At 40.5% G+C, this 16,309-nt stretch overlaps 1 protein-coding gene across 19 annotated transcripts in view; it reads right to left on the bottom strand.

Annotated features, from left to right (window-relative positions):
* Positions 1-297: 297 nt before the first annotated feature.
* Positions 298-16,309, bottom strand: part of BBX (BBX, HMG-box containing) — a 138,196-nt gene continuing 122,184 nt past the window's right edge. For all 19 annotated transcript variants that reach the window (XM_017731832.1, XM_017731828.1, XM_017731829.1 and 16 more), the window contains 3 exons: positions 10,054-10,251; positions 9,179-9,371; positions 298-6,486 (listed from right to left, as the gene is read on the bottom strand). In XM_017731832.1, coding sequence (XP_017587321.1) covers positions 6,399-6,486; positions 9,179-9,371; positions 10,054-10,251 — 479 coding nt within the window. In that variant the 3' untranslated portion in view covers positions 298-6,398. The remainder of the gene's footprint in view (positions 6,487-9,178; positions 9,372-10,053; positions 10,252-16,309) is intronic.

Consider the following 16,309-nt stretch of genomic DNA (forward strand, 5'->3'; position numbering starts at 1 on the left):
ACACATGTAAGGAAGAACACTTGAGCAGAAGTTCTTTGCAAAATAAGTGACATCTTCACAGTCATTGTGTAGAAGCTGAGTGGATGATCTGACAGAAAACTACCGCTTACAGTTCTGAGGATCCATCTCTGGGTTTTGGCATCTTCCATTTTCAGGTGAAAATGAGCTTGTTTAAATATAAAAAACCCCAACAAGTTCATACTGTAGCTAAAAACAAATTCTGCAATACTGCTAACTCAGCCATATGTTAAAGTAAACAATCATTTGATGGAAAAGCAGGTGAAGTATCAAAGAAGCTCCATTTGAATAGTATTTATTTGCAATCATTAGTTTTAAATGGGAAACTGTTTACAGGCACACGCTAGATAACCAAAATAGAATGAACATGAAGAAATCTATTTAAAGGTCCTTATCAAATATTTCAAATATTTTATTAAATATTTTTATTCAGTTTCATTATCACAGTTTAATGTACTTTAGCATGTTATACACATGACTTAACATGTGCACTTAAAAATCTCAAATTAGAGGTTCTTGAATAAAATATGACATTTTATAAATGTGCTTATTGACTTAACTAGACACAACTAAGAAGGCAGTAGCTCTGTTACACCATTGATGGAGATGAACTATTGTAAGGCATGTTTACAACCCACTTTGGAGAGAATAAAACCAAACACTAGGTCAAAATTCAGTGGAAATACATGTGAGAATAGAAGTTGAAGGATTGGGCTCCAAGAAGAAAGATCATAGCAAATCAGTTGTGTTAAAACTGTCAACAGATACTGGTTATTAAAAGCAAGCACTGCTGAGAAAGGTTTTTGTAGCATCCAGATTAACAGGTTCTGTTTTTTTCAGGTGTGATTTTTGAAACTCACACCTTATGGTGTGTAATGTGAAGGAAAGATACCAAAATCTAGCAAGGAAGTTGGAAAACTATCATCTGAGAAACTTCAAGTTGTTTTATGAGCAAACATGGGAACACTCTTGTACAGAGTACACGCTGAAGTCCCTGCACTCTGACGTGTGCATGTATATGTACACACACGTGCAGACACATGCACATACATGCCCCTCCTGCTTTTGCTGCCCTCAAAGACCCAACCACTCACTGGAGGACAGCAGTACTGAGGGGCAAACAAGGTTTCAGCTGTGGACGTGAAAAGAGCAAACTAGACCATTACATTCGGGAGCCTGCTTAGGTATCCTGAACCGTGGTTTTTCCAGTGGAGTTCAGTGCAGGTCTGCTGGTGTATGCTAACAGCCAAGACCCAGAAACTACAATGTAAGTCTTTGGAAGAACTCAACAAAATGTTAAGCTATTTGCAGTCGCTTTAAAATTCCACCTCAATGAAGGCCCTAGGTCATGATGATGATGTGCCTCCCCCACGAACATCACGCAAGCCCAAGCTTAACTCCCAGAGCATAGTGGTCCGTGATCGGGAGGGTTTCCAGCCTAAGCTTAGGGTGTGCTGCTGAGTGGAGATCTCATGTCAAGTCTTCCTAGATTTCTGCCATAAAAGAATTAGTGGGGGAACATAAAACAGACATCCATCTCATAAGCTTCTTCAAAGTTGTCAGTTCACTATAAAATACTGAGTATATAAATGACTACGGTAGTACTTCAGTGAGAGCATGAACTTCACTGTGCCTTCTTCTTGGGGAGTTCAGGGGAGGAGGCAACGCTTTCACAGCCTAAACATGTACTTGTTCATGGCACTCAGTGTCCTGAAGTGCCTGAGCATCCTGGCAGCTGTAGTTGACAGTTTGGAAATATGTACAAGGTAAGGAGAATGCCATGAGTATCGGAAAACATGGCAGAGTTACCTAGGAGGTCTACAATCTATCAAACAAGCACAGCAAACAAACAGCATCTAATGGATAACGTAGGGCATACAACACATATGTTGCACAGTTACGTTTCCCTGCGAAATCAGGACTGCAAACATAAACTCCAGAGTAAGTTTCAAGAGCAGCACGTGGCTTACTCGACACCTCTGGAAACATCAGAAGTCCACCACCCCACGAGCACTGCACCTTCTGCTGTTACAGAAACTGATCTCACTGAATCAAGCAGAGCTAGCGGGCCATGTCCTGCAACCCCTATGACTGTGGCAGAGGTTAAACAAAAATGCTCCAGCAACATAGTTTGGCTACCGCTGTATATTCAGCCTTTATGGTGTCTGTGCTATATAAATGTTGCTCTTGGAAAATAAAGCACACAGCAATATACAAATGATATCAATGGCGAAGAAGATTACATGATCAAGCCTGAAAGCAAATGGAAGTTAACCAAAGTAGTCTTTTAGGAGAGGTAGCCATATTAGACTCAGCATTCAAAAAAAAAGGGAGTGCACTCAAAAGGGTCGACATCCATTATAGTGTCTTGTAGACCCATCATGTTTCTGGTTTTCCTACATCATTTTTTTGCAGAATGTACACACCCAGGCACACACACACACGTGCACACACACACACACACACACACACACATATATACAAATCTAAATTCTGTTCTGATTCCCCTTTGTTGCCATAATGTTGCCATACTGAGAATAAAGGACAGCTTTCCTTCCATGCTCTCTTAGCTGCCCCATGTCTATAACTTGCCTTCAGTTGGTTCAGTATCTGTACAGTAGCTAAACAGGCAGTGGAAATTAAAACTGCTTCAATTAATATCCTGTTGCAAAAGACAGCATCCGAACTATAAGGCATTCCCTTGTACTGACATAACTTACAACTCTCTACTTGATACAAACTGCAGAATGCTCTTCAGCCTTGTGCTACAAAGGCAGCTTTCATCCAAATAATACAGACCAAAGCTGGAATTTAAACACCACAAATCCACACACTTCTACCAGTCCCTTGTTCTTGTGCCCCATTCCAACAATGCTTATCACTTTAATTTCAAAAGTCATGCACCAATGCTATAAAATGGAAACCCAAACTACCAGGAAGTCTCTTGCTCATGACTTTGGGATACTGTATTAGTATAAAAGAGCATTCAGTCATCTTAAATAAATATATTCTTTTCTGAAATCACAGCACATTCAAGGGGTAGTTACTGCCATAAGCAGAGCACTAAGTAATCTCCATAGATGTTTTCAGAATCATTTAGTCAGAAAAGACCTGTAAGATCATGGAGTTTTGACTGATTTGGTCTAATACCTGGAAAATAGCCTACTGTGGGGATAAGAATCTGCATCTCAAATGTTCTGCAGAACATTTTTCCCATATTTGTATACAGTACTAGAACAATTAAGAAGACATTACAGTCATTTTCTCCCAGCTGCTTAGATGTGTAGCTTCAGCTACAACAATGCATTTTGTATGCCTCAGAACTATGAAATATCAAAGATGACTAAATAAATAAAAGCCAAGGAAAACTGGGACAGTACTGCATTTTACACTTGAGACAAGATTCCCCCCTCCCATGGATAAGTCACAGAGCACAACTACAGTAAATGCTTGTCTTTTTTTTAAAGAAAGATTTATACACAGGTTCAGATCCAGAAAATAATGTGAAATGCATAAATACTGATAGCTTTAGCTAAGTTAAAATGGGTTCAGTAAAGTATGATACAACATATTCAGAATAAACAAAGCAGAAAAGCATCATATTTTGGTTTGCTTGAGATATACATAAGGTGCAACAATTTCTTCTCTAGAGGCATTCGTGGACAACGTGTTAACAGGTAACAGTGTTTGCTGGTATACTGAAGTACACACAATAGCAATAAGAGTTTCCAAAATGAAAGCAGCTGAAATTAATAAAAATTAAAACAAAACAAACAAGGAAAAAACCCAACCCCAATACAGTAAGATATTGGTCTGAAGTTTTTTGTTGTGCTAACAGACTTTGTTACCTGAAAATACTGATACCCTTTCTAGTAGATTCAGGGAAAATTCTAGCTACTCAAATCAAGACATCACTCAGAGAACCAACAAAGGCAAATGCCTAGTGAACTATAAAGCTTTGCAGGATTTCTGCTACTCTCAGTGCCTAATCGCTTAAAAATTAAGCATATCTACAAAAAGGTTTATAAGTATCTGAAAACAGTCATATCCAGTAAACTGACCCAACCCTACCCCCTCTCTAAGGGAAAGTCAAGGAAAAGCAGATCAAGTAAGTATTAATTCATATAGAAAAAAGTAATTTTCTGTTTCTTTTAAAAAAGGTACCATTAATATACAGAAATATCTCCAGGAACAATATTGAAATTTAAATCGAGGAAGGATGGGGTGCTCTGACAAAAATATATCTACTCTAAAGGTTTCTAGAGAAATAAGTTAGTACCATTGTCAACGTGAACGGCCTGCACTGTAACATATTTGGATTTCAGCTAATTATAAAGTGGTCCAAAACTCCAACAGCCACCCTGCTGTGACCCACAAGTTTTAAGTCTTTAAGTTTTTTCCTGTCTTGTTAAAATAACTTATAAAACTTTAATAAAATCTTATTTAAAATACCACCATAGGCTGCAATGGCATTCTAGGGACTCTTAGACATTTATTCACCTGAATTTTTTAAAAAGCCTTTTCACTGACTCATTGGTTTGTAAATTTTGTTGTTCTTCAGTTGTTCCCTCCTTTCAACACATGCATCCTTGATGGTGCTGTTTCAGTGACACTTCCCCAGCTACCTGCCTTTTGTCAGACCTTTAATCTGTTCTTAAAACTGATGTGGTACATTGTATATTGTTTCCTGACACTGAACCAGAGACTTTCACTTAACTACAATGGAAGGCTAAACCTAGCAAGCATTAATAGTTACTGTCCATATGGCTATTACATCAAATTAGTTACAAAATAACCCCAAAACACATTATCAATTCAGTCAAGTATAAATAAGAATGCCTGATAGAATGATGTAAACTCGCATCATTTAAAGACTTAATTCAAAGAACTTCAAACTCAATCTAATACTATCAAAAGTTCAGCCGGTATGACGAAGACTAATAGAAAATTATTGCTGGAGTCCAATTTGGTAAATTGTTGTGCTACAATGCAAAAAGTAGGGAAACATCTTGTGCTATAGAAGAAGTACCCTGTTGAATTTGTAGCTTTAGATCAATTACTAGTGATCATTTTGCATCTATTGGTAGGAATCAATGCTTGGTTATACAATAGTGTAAGTCAGGATAGTGAAAGTAACAGGCCAAGTGATACACTTGGCTTGCTTTTGGGATGTATTTATGAGAGCAAAGCACAAAAATTCAACACAAGCAGAGACAGAAACTGGCAGATGGATCTGTTTGGTAGTCTGAATTCAGTCAAACGCTACTCTTCAGCTTTAGTTTAACTGTATACAGCTTTCCACTTTACCAACACAAACTGTAATTGGCCCTTTATGCAAACTCTGAAGCTGATTTGGACTGTGCATAGTAACTACAACAATGCCAGTGTCTGTAAAATGTAAAAGGTATGTGTATTGGTGTACACTATATCGAAAAGTCATGGTTTTAAGTTTTTCAGAACTGTGAAATAATACTAAGGTCACTTTTGAAAAACGCATTTGCAGTACTTTTTGTTTACAGGAAAATTTCACCAAGTCGCTCAGATATCTATGCAAAAATAAAGGAACCCTCCAAGGCATGAAAGACAAGTCAATTATCTGCAGTATTTTCTTTTCCATACACCACTCCTTTTTCTAATGCACATCATCCTGGTTATTCAAAGCTAAATTAAAAAGAAACAAACCCAAACGTAGTCTGTCAGAACTTTTCCCAGTAAACTCTACCACTCCGGTGGCAAATATAAAAGTGCAGAACATCTGGACCTCGTGGCTGCCCAAACACCGCTAACAATGGTACATCTGTCCAGGCTGCCTTGAGTTCTCTGGAACAGATTTTAAATTCATTCTACAATATAAACGTAGGCATAACCTATTAATATAAACCATCTTAGAACTTAAATCTTCATGTACAAAAATGACTAAGAATATCTAATAGTAACTAGTGCAGTGCGTCAGTGTTTTTGTTGGTTTTTTTTTTTTTTTTTTTCCATTTTCATTTAGAATAACTAGGTATTATATGAAACTAGTTGTCGTACTCTCTGGTTGGTAAAAGAGATGCTGTGTGAGCTAACAGTAAAGGCAGCCTTTTTCACACCAACCACCTGTTTACTGTTTAAAAGCCTTCAATAGAAAGCAAGCTCGGGATCATTCCACTCGATTTCAGTTCTTTAACAGACAATATCACCCGCCTACATACTGGGTTCCAATTTGAGGACCTGGCCCAAGTTGCTAACATCTGGCTTCCAGTGAATTCTGGGCCACTCAGAGCAATAAGCACTTTATTGCAGTCTCTAGTTCCATCATATGGACTGACTAGCTTCCCTTGGTAAAGACAAGGCTAGGATATTAGGTAAAGCACAATGTTTTACAATAAAGTGGAGCTTCACTGGTCAGCGCAGGAAATAAGCACTGGAGCCTGAGACATTTCATTTGGCTGTCCATCATGTGGGAGAGGTGTGGCCCTCTGACTTCTGAAAAAGAACAAAAGAAAAGCCACCCATCAATACTTGGAGCATGGGAGGTGCTGTTACCAGACCGGAAAGGAGGGGAAGTGGCAGCTGCATGGTCTACCACCCGACACTGCGGCATGGCAGCTGCTCACTGCTGCAGGTGCTCACACACTGTGGTTACATGTGCTTTCAGAGGTGTTCGGTGTTCCTGCAACAGTAACACAGTATCCTGAGGACAACCTACAGCACAATGCAAGGGCAGGAAAAAACAAGATGTGACAGTATGTGACTACACAAAGCAAAGTGCACAGCCTAAGAGTAAGTTAAGCATGCACAAGTGCTGTTACTCATTTTGCAAGGGAGCTGCTGCAGCCCTCAGAGCAGAGCACACAGCCCCTGTGGCAAAAGAAGGTAAATGCACAGAGGCACAGATCATGTTAGTGTGAGTCAATAGCCAGCTTTTAAGCAATACGGAAGTATACTCATCAGCAGAGTTGCACATTGGGATTCCTCCATGTTACATGACCTATCATTACATTAACCTAGCATATCTCTTTCCTTACTACAGCAATGTTAATTTACAAATGATCCCCCAGCACAGGGTATCATAAAAATAAACTGTGCCAGATTTATGTGCTGGAAATCAGCATCAGTCATGGTCCATAAATTGACTTGGGAGACCTCCTTGGCAGCTTGCCTTTTAAAATACATACACAAAGCATGTCACTGCCTGTTACGTACTCTCACAAGTGAGGTTCTATTTTTGTACCAGTATTTGTCCTTCGTAGCAATGAAAATCTGGGGCCTGATTATTATGTACACCAAGGTCACTCTCCCTCACTCTGGCCCAGCTAAGACCCCCAGTAGAAACCTCCAGCAGAGGTACCCATGTGCTTCACACAATGGAGTGCAATGAAGTGGCCTTGGCACAAAATGCAGCTCAGACTTGCAAGTGCTTAACCAGGGCACGCACAAGGTAAATAAAGCTAAGCAGAAGGCTCCAAATGAAAACCACGCTGCCAGAAGGATTCCATGTCCCAAGGCTCTATGAAACTACTTAATAAATTAAATTCAGACACTGAGGAAACACATCAAGCAAACCTCCAATTCTTTTCTCCTGGCTATTTGCAAATAAAGTGAGTTGCAAGAGATAACAACAGCTGACAGAGCAGAAAACAGAGAAGCATCTAGCCCATAAGATTTAGGTTTCTGTTTTGACTTCCATTTGCCAAGTCTGAGAGAGATGTGGCAAACTTTCTGCTGGGAGAGTCCTCCCCTGTTGTCATTTCACCTCCTTCGGGATGACTACAAGCTGGCATTTCCAATAGTTGCTGTATGTTTGCTGATCCAGTGTTTTCAGGCCTTATGGAAGGTGCTGCATTGCTCGAGCTACATAATGACATGACGAAAGATGGGATTCAAAGAGAAAGACCCGAGCACAAAGCTCTGCAAAGCATTAGCTCACTTCAACAGAGACAAGAGGAGGACAAGAACTCTCAGAAGAACAAGGAGGAAAAACCACAGCAGAGTGAATCCTTTTGCTTTTGTGCAGTTCTGGTCAATGTTAATGGCAATCAATGAAACCACAACGGTGTGAGTGAAAGCAGAGCTTAGCACAGCCCTTCCACAAGTCCCATCTTGAGGCTTATCATGACAGACAGGCTGACTGCAGTGTGAAATCACTTCTCACCCAACACAATGCTGCTTAAGCAAGACAACAGCTTCTGCAGAGAGGAACCAGCAGATCTGTTTCTTGTAGGGCTCCTAAGCTTCTAAAAAGCCTTTGAGCATTTGATATGCAGCCTGAACACAAAGGACTGGGTTCATCAATAGGGCCCAGGAGAAGAACAGTTAACTGAGGCTGTGAATGGTTTCATGAACTGCTGCCTCGAGGAGTTGCTTAGGCAGCCAGCCACCTGTCAAATGGCACCGGCAGAGGCTGTGATGGTTTCAAACTGGCCCAATGATTCCTCACTGAGTTTCCACTGCAGGAGAGGATGGGGTTTCATAGCCAGTAAGTTCCATGAAAGAACAACACTGGATAATTAAGAGCCAAGGAGGACTTCCTGTTTACTCCCATCACAGGTCTGACCATGCTGAACTGATTCAAGAGCCCTCAGTAACCTGCACATTCTCCACCTTGTCTGTATGGATAGCCTACTCAGCAACTGAGAGGACCAACCCAAACTACCCTGGCTTTCCATCACCCAGAGTTGTTCTGCCCCATGCTATTCTGTAGCTCCTTTGCCTTCTACACAGGAAAGCAAAGAGTAAGAATAACAAGTTAGCTTCCCTCAGCCATGTTCAGCATAGAAACTCCATCTCAAAATGTATGAAATTCTCTCCACCATCTTAGGTTTCAGGCCACTGGAAAATGCAAATCAGAGTGCAGTAGCTATTTAAATCTGCTATTATCTGACAAATAGCATCTGATAATTTTCAGTCTCAAGGAGCACATGAACCTGTTTACATACAAAAATTGGCAGGTAAGTTTACTGAGAAGGATCATTTTACTAACTGCTAAATAGATTACACTGTCATTTAGGTGAAGACGTAACACTACCAAGCAAGTGGTGTAAAGCACACATTCATAGAAAGCTGGGGAAGAGGAAACACAGGCCAAATTAAACAGTCTGCTATTCACATGCTTTCTGAACAAGCTGTCAGCCACATACTATTTACTTAAGACACCAAGAAGAAAAGAAAACCATACCTGTGTACATTTTCCATGGCTGCTACTTCTGCCAGAGCAGCTAAGCTAAAAAATGCAGACACCGCTGGCATATCTGACGTAATACTATGGTTTTCTTCTGTCTCTGTGTTTCTGGAGCATTCGCTGTTGCAATCTGTTTCTGCACTTGATGATTTTTGAAGAGTACTTTGTGGCAGCTCTTTCGGCTTCTCCTCTGCAAAGAAAGAAAGTTAAGCATGCAGATCTAGCCCATAAATTCACCGCAGCCTATAGATATGCTGACTAGCCTGGTGTTAACAGAACCTTTACCTTTAGGACTTTGATTCTGCCAGTGTCATCTGATTCATGCTACAACCTCTTCTGACCCAAGCTACCAGGTCAGAAGCACGATACTAAGGTTTATAAAGCAGTTTACTGATTTTGCATTCAACTGAATTTGATCTTTTAGGTCAGGCAAGAGAGCTTTTGTGTATACTTTAGATACAGCAGTCCTGAAAGATTATCTTACTGGAGAACTCCAACAAGGACTCTGGCATTAACTGTCATACTATGGAATTCAGTTTTACAAACTAGAACCAGGTGCAGTGTAATTTCTTTGCTGGACTGGAAACAAATTACGAAAGGTAACCATTTTCCATTTCCCTCTGCATCAGCTCACAGTTCTTAGAGTGAAGTATCTAGAGAAAAGACAGATTTGGTCATTCAAACAAAAGAAGTTGGCCATTATGGATTCAGTGATTTCCCAGTTGGTTTGATACCTGTATTTTAAATAATGACCACTCTAAGCAGGTATGAAAACAAGCTAATTTAGAAACACTGCCCTGATAAGTTGCTTGTACTCTCAAACCTTCTCCAACAATTTAGTTTTAATAAAATTTTAACTCCCATTTCCTTACCCAGTGTTCCTGCTGCTGGTGAAACTCTCCCATCTGCTGTTCGGACAAGATGTGTGATCTTCGTTTTCCTTGCTTTCCTTTTCTGGCTGCCAACTAAAGGCTCATGCATCATTGCTGGCTCTGGAGTGTTTAGGGCAGATATAGAAATTTTATTCTTCCAGGCAGACTCACTGGAATTTCTGTCTTCTAATAGTATGGCTGGAAGAGAATAAAAACATAATTTTAGATGTAGAATATTTCAGCCACTAGCTATGCTCATTTACCATTTTGCATCTATCTGCATAAAACCGTTCCTCACAGGTACTTAGAGCATAACCCATGGCAAGATATGATCTGAATGCCACAGATGTTTGCAGGGAAGTAATAGAATCCACCTTAAAGATATACTGAAGGTTCAAGTTTTTATTATTTGCAAAGAAAACTGTGAGATCAGCAGTAGCCCTTGAGTGGGAGCAGGGTATCAGTCTGTATAAAACATTCTGCCACAGAAGGTGTCAGCGAGTGGCTAAGAGACAAAATGTTTTTACAGAATAACAAGCTGATCTTAGCTCACAGACAGACTGACAAGCAGAACTCAGCAGTTCCTGACTAAAACCCAGTCTTATCTCTTCAGTCACTCTACATCAACTCCTCCAAAGGAAATACTGCCTTTTACAAAACAACAAACCTTAAAAACCACCCCAAAAGGAAGCAAATACAAAAGCAGAACTGGATCACAGCTAAAAAAAGGAAGTAAGCATGGGATAGAATACCATGACAGAAATACTGCCCACGTGAGGTCAGACAATGAGAAAGGAAGAGTTTAAATCTTTCTCAGCAGCTCCAGTGTTGGTGTTCTGACACAGCTTTTGCCTCGAACTGAACATGATCCCAAATTTTTACTTGACTAAAGAGTTTACTTTGATCCTGTTCACAAAGAAATAGGTCAGACAGCAATCACAAAACATATTTAAGCTTCCAAAGTCTGAGGTCAGTGCCTAGTAGTCAATAGTTTGGAATTTGCATTGATTCAATATACCATTCTGCTGATCCCACAGGGTATCACTAGTCCATAAAGCCAATCTGTGACATCTTTATCCCTCCTGTGATAAAAATATTATGAAGCCTGCCCCATCTGTGATCACTGTCAGCTAGGGTTAAAAAGAGGCTACAGGTAGCAAATGGAATGCCCAAGTAGTTTTTTACAGATGCCTAACCTGTTTTGAAATTGGGAACACTCATGATATCTGCACCAAGTCCTTGAGGTATTTTTTCCCAGTGCACTGCCATCCTGAATGACTACACATTTTTTCCTAATGCCTGCACCACATCCCCTCGGCTGCATTTTCAACTCATTATTTTCTTTAATACCCTTCAGGTCATACCCTGTCTCTTTGCAATAGTCCATGATGTATTTTCCACAGCTGTTACTGTGTCTACACTTAGCTTACTCTTCCCTCCAGTTTCTTTTAATCTTTCTCCCCATTTTAAAGACTTTAGACACATTTGTCACTTTTTGGGTGGTTTGACCAGCAAAAATTACACACACAGAACTGAAGCCAGAGTGCAAACAACTGCTCTTTCAGAAGGGCTAAGAATTGAACAATTCCAATCTCCTGCACAGAGACTGGTGGTGTCACACAGGAGCACCCAGCCCCAGAAACTCTGCACAACAGCCAAACATTCTGCACGGCCTTTGCCCTCTTTCGTTTTAGTCTGCATTTCTGTTTAGTACTAGTTTTGTAGATTTAATGAGCTTTCTATTCAAAGAAACAGCTAATAAAACCTTTATCTTTTGCTAGCTTCTGTAACTGTTCATTGTGTGAGGATGTGGACTAGATGAAGAGAACAGCTGTAACACATTTTATCTTGTTAGCAGTTGCCCTTTGCTCTTCTGTTTTAATGGAAAGGACCTTTTAATGTTTTATTGTGTAAGAATAAAATCAGATCTAGTATGAACATGTAAAAACATTTGAAACATTCCAAACTTTAGGTTTTTTATGATCTTAATTCACCTATGTTCTCTTGTACAACATTTGCGAACTTGTGCAGGCTCTTTATTTGGAAAAAAGGCACACAGCTTCAATTAGCATTTCTAAGTGCTTAGCTCTAGCTCCCAAGCTTTCCAGAGCAGAGCTTTGCTGTAGAACTAATGTTTTGTAAAGAGCACAAGAGAAAGCACAGGACAAGATTGACCCTGTAACAGTGCAATTAAGTAGAAGCACCAATGACTGCAAATGTGACTTTCAATTAATGCAACTGGGCCAACAGTGAGATGTTCGGATAAGCTTCGTGCATCGAGATCAGGATCTTAACTGGAATGTGTAATTAAATAGGCAGCTTTCTCTCTAGATTTCTTATTTGGGAATTCATATGCGTTGATTATATTTTAATGTAATGGTCTGGTTGTAGTCCAACACTATTTGTTAATTCTGATTTGCTCTAATTAGCACTTTGACACTGCTGTCTAATTCTAGCTTGATTGAGTTTATAATGGTTTTATTCTTAGTACTACAGCTCATTTTTTATGTTTAATAAAAAAATTAAGACATGATTTCAAACAATGAACAACATACAATTAAATGAAACTTGATTTGGTATGCATTTAATTATGTATGTTGTGTGTCAGGTCACTAGAAATTAACTTGATTGATCAGTACAGCTGAGGGTTCCCTTTTACATTTTTCCTTCTCATATTGTATGAGAAAAAAATAAAGAGAAACAAAAACCTTGAAAGGTAAAATAGGCAATAGCTTGAGACATAAGGAGTGTATGATGTTGACATGTTTGACTAAGAAATACCAGAAGGTAGCTGTAAAAACTCAGATGCAGTAAGTATATTCCCTCTCCATGTTTTTATATTGTTTTATATTCCCTCTCCAAGGTTTTTTTTAATCCTTGAAATGAGACTTGGAAGTTGTCTACCTTCCTTTTCTCCTCTAGCTCTAAAATAAGCTCTTTATCACTTCACCATAACATTGCTGCCATACAGTCTTGAAGAAGGAAGGATTGAAGGTAAACAATGAGTACTTTGTGTGTGGGTGCAGAGTGAATGCAGAAGGGAAGAGAATCCTCTTCTCTAGAAGTCTTAGTGGACACTGGGTTTAGATATCATTTCACTGCTTTCTTTACAGAGTTATTATTCAAGCAGACATAAAACTTAACTTGGAGGAAATCACACAAAACCTTCACTCACAAGACCCTTTGCACTGACTTCTAGAGGAGAAAGGAGTCCGTGTTTCAACAACTCTACATCTAAACTAGGTGCTCCTGCACCTGCTTCAAGAAGAACAGCATCCCACTGTTTCAAGTGACAAAAGTATATCCATACAGATGCTCCAAATCAGGACCTGGTTTTGTTCTGCAGGAAGGATAGGGCTTGCCAGGTTTAATTCCCTGTAGTTTTCTTGAATCTATGTGACATCCATTCTGCTTCCACACTGTCCTGCATTCAAGAGCTGTCCCATGAGGAGCTCAGCTAATTTTCAGGGGAACATTGTCTAGACATGATAAGAGGTTCTGGAGTTACTGTGCAGTCCTGCCAACAGGTAGCTGCATGCTCAGCTCTCCACAACAGTGGCATGGGCAGAACTACTGGGCTATTTTTGCAAGCTGAGTTCAGAACATGGCATGAAGGTGTGGACCTTTGGGCATGCCTACACCAGAGTGGCAGAAATGACTCTGAGAGAGATGTATCTGGAGGTCTATGCCAGACGGTTTCCTCAGCTAGGTTTGTAAAGGTTTGCATGGACAGTTCATCCTATTCTGCAGGCATGCAGAGGACCTGTAGTCGTACTTCCCCCATCTCTGTGAACAACAAAAATGAAGTCAATTGAACTGACTCAGCACACCACAGCTTTTCAGACCAAACCCCAACAAAACACAGATTTGAAAGATTTTCTTTAATGATGCCTGTTGTGAGATACAGCTGCAGAAGTTTAACCACAATTAGTGGAAAACAAATGCTCTGTGAGTGTGAGCGTGCTGGTATCAAGGAGGAAAGGTGGGCTGTAATGCTTTAATAGTCTTTATGAAGTTAAACAGTGAAAAGCTAGCCAGAGCATAGCTTCAAGTCACCAGTGCCTAGGGAACCACTTCATGAAGGAAGTGATGCCAAACAGACTGACCTGGCAGAATTTCCAGCTCTTCTGACAACAGGACACTGCTACAATACTTCTTTGGGGTCAGGCAGCACACAGAGATGCAGCAAGGGCTGTGGACTAACAAGCAGAGATACACAGCAGCAGATGGCCAAACCAGGTGTATGAGACAGCTGCCTGGGTGGGAAGCTCTGCTGCAGGAGCCTATGCTGATCCAGCCCTCCTCCAGCCAGAATGGTTGCCAAAGGCACAGAGCTACTGGCTCCCTCTGGGCTGCAGGCCCCACACGACGGGCCCTGATGTGTGTGGGAGAGCTGCTGCAGGAGCAGAATCAGGGACAGGGCTGCTTCACACATGAGCTGGTGCTGAGACCAGTGTATGTGTTCATCCTCTCTTCTCCCCCTCCTGTGCCAAGGCCACTGCTACAGCTGGCTGCTACACAGACCATGCAAGAGCCCTCAGCATAGCTCACTAAGTGTACCTGCAAAGAGGCAATCACTGTGACTTGGTATTTTAAGTACTGCTTCCTATGAGAAAGCCTTGTTGGTGTGGCAGAAAAATTCAACTCTCAGATGAGTGTTAACTTCCCTAGACAGGCATCGGTCCAGCTGTGCTTCTGTCAGCCCTCCTAAGGAAAAGATGTCTCTCTTGACACACTCAACTGCATTACTGTGTGCTCTCTGCAGCATTTTACTGGTGTTTTACTGGGCTGTATCCTGCTCTATGAACTGCTGCAAACTCCTCATATGGCGACGTGCGCTGGTGCTGCCATGTACAGTGTGGTCAAAATTCACTCAGATTTTCATACCAGAGACACATGGGACAACACAACTCAACCACATTAAATCTGCCTTTACTGTACTTACTTTCCTTCACTCCTAACAGAGATGTGCACAGGCACACACACTTTTCAAGATGACAAAACATGAAGCCAGCATGACCTCTGCTGACAGCAATCCTTCCAAGTGTCTCCTCTGCAGCTATAAAAACATTCAAGCTCCTTCTTACTGCAAAATTAACTTCATAAAAACCGAAACTGCACATTATGTAGACTTGTGACTCACCATAAGTATAGACTAACCACAAAAAGGAGTCAAAATTTTCATCTATTGTTTGATTCACAAAATGCTGAAATAAATATCCGAATTGAAATGAAGATTCTGGGATTCCCATCTTGAATGCTGCAGAGTATGGGACAGCTCAGTCACACGGTTTCGAGCCTGTTGCCTAGGAACTCCTGGATGGAGGATGAAGATCTGTAGGCAGCACATGAGGGCAAGGCTGCCCAGCACCTACTGAGGCCATGCCCACACTGCACTTTGCTGATCAACACTTTGCTTTCAGTCACTACAGGGTACACTTCAGAGTAGGCAAGACCCCAGATTTTCTCCCCTCTGTAACTCAGGGGAAAATGCAGTTCCCCACCAATATACAGACATCCATTGCCTTTCCTCTGATGATTACATGTGGGCTGTGTAAGGCTCCTAAGTTCCTCGTGTCTTGCTGTAGTCTTGGGAGGAACTTAGCAAGCTGGCTCTGCCCCAAATGCACAGACACATCTTTAATGTTTAGACACTATGACATTATTCACACAACATTTAACTTCCAAGGACATGCCTCTGTGTTGTGCTGGAAAAAATCCAGGTTACTCAACACTTGCCAGGCTTGAATCTTTGATCATAGTGCACACTTCACTTTGCATCAAAACAGGCTGGCTTCTTTTAAACAAATGCAGGGTTTGACATTTTGTTTACCCACATTTTTATCTGTAGATTTTAAACTATTTATATTTTTTACTCTTTATTTAATCATCTACTAAACACTTTCTATTTATTTTCCCACCGGAGAATTTAAACACTCATTTTTAAAAATAATTTGTCTACATGGTCTATTAATAATTCAGGAACAAAATCTGAATGACACCCAATAAAAGCAATGCTAATGTATGATGCTTTTTTTACATGGAACAGGGAAGCAAGATAGTTACTTCTCATAAGCAACTCCCACAACATATTTGTTGTACAAAAAGAACAAGACAAAGTAATTTCAAATTATTTGCATCAGGGAATGCAGAAGAGCAGGCAGAGCCTATGTGGGCAAATAGTGCACGTGCATCACAGAGGACAGAAAACACAGCACCAGGAAAGGAGAGGAAATTACATTGCCAAGTCTTAGGG

The sequence above is a fragment of the Corvus brachyrhynchos genome, unplaced genomic scaffold (genome assembly GCF_000691975.1).
Source record: "Corvus brachyrhynchos isolate BGI_N302 unplaced genomic scaffold, ASM69197v1 scaffold3, whole genome shotgun sequence".
Classification (NCBI taxonomy): Eukaryota; Metazoa; Chordata; class Aves; order Passeriformes; family Corvidae; genus Corvus; species Corvus brachyrhynchos.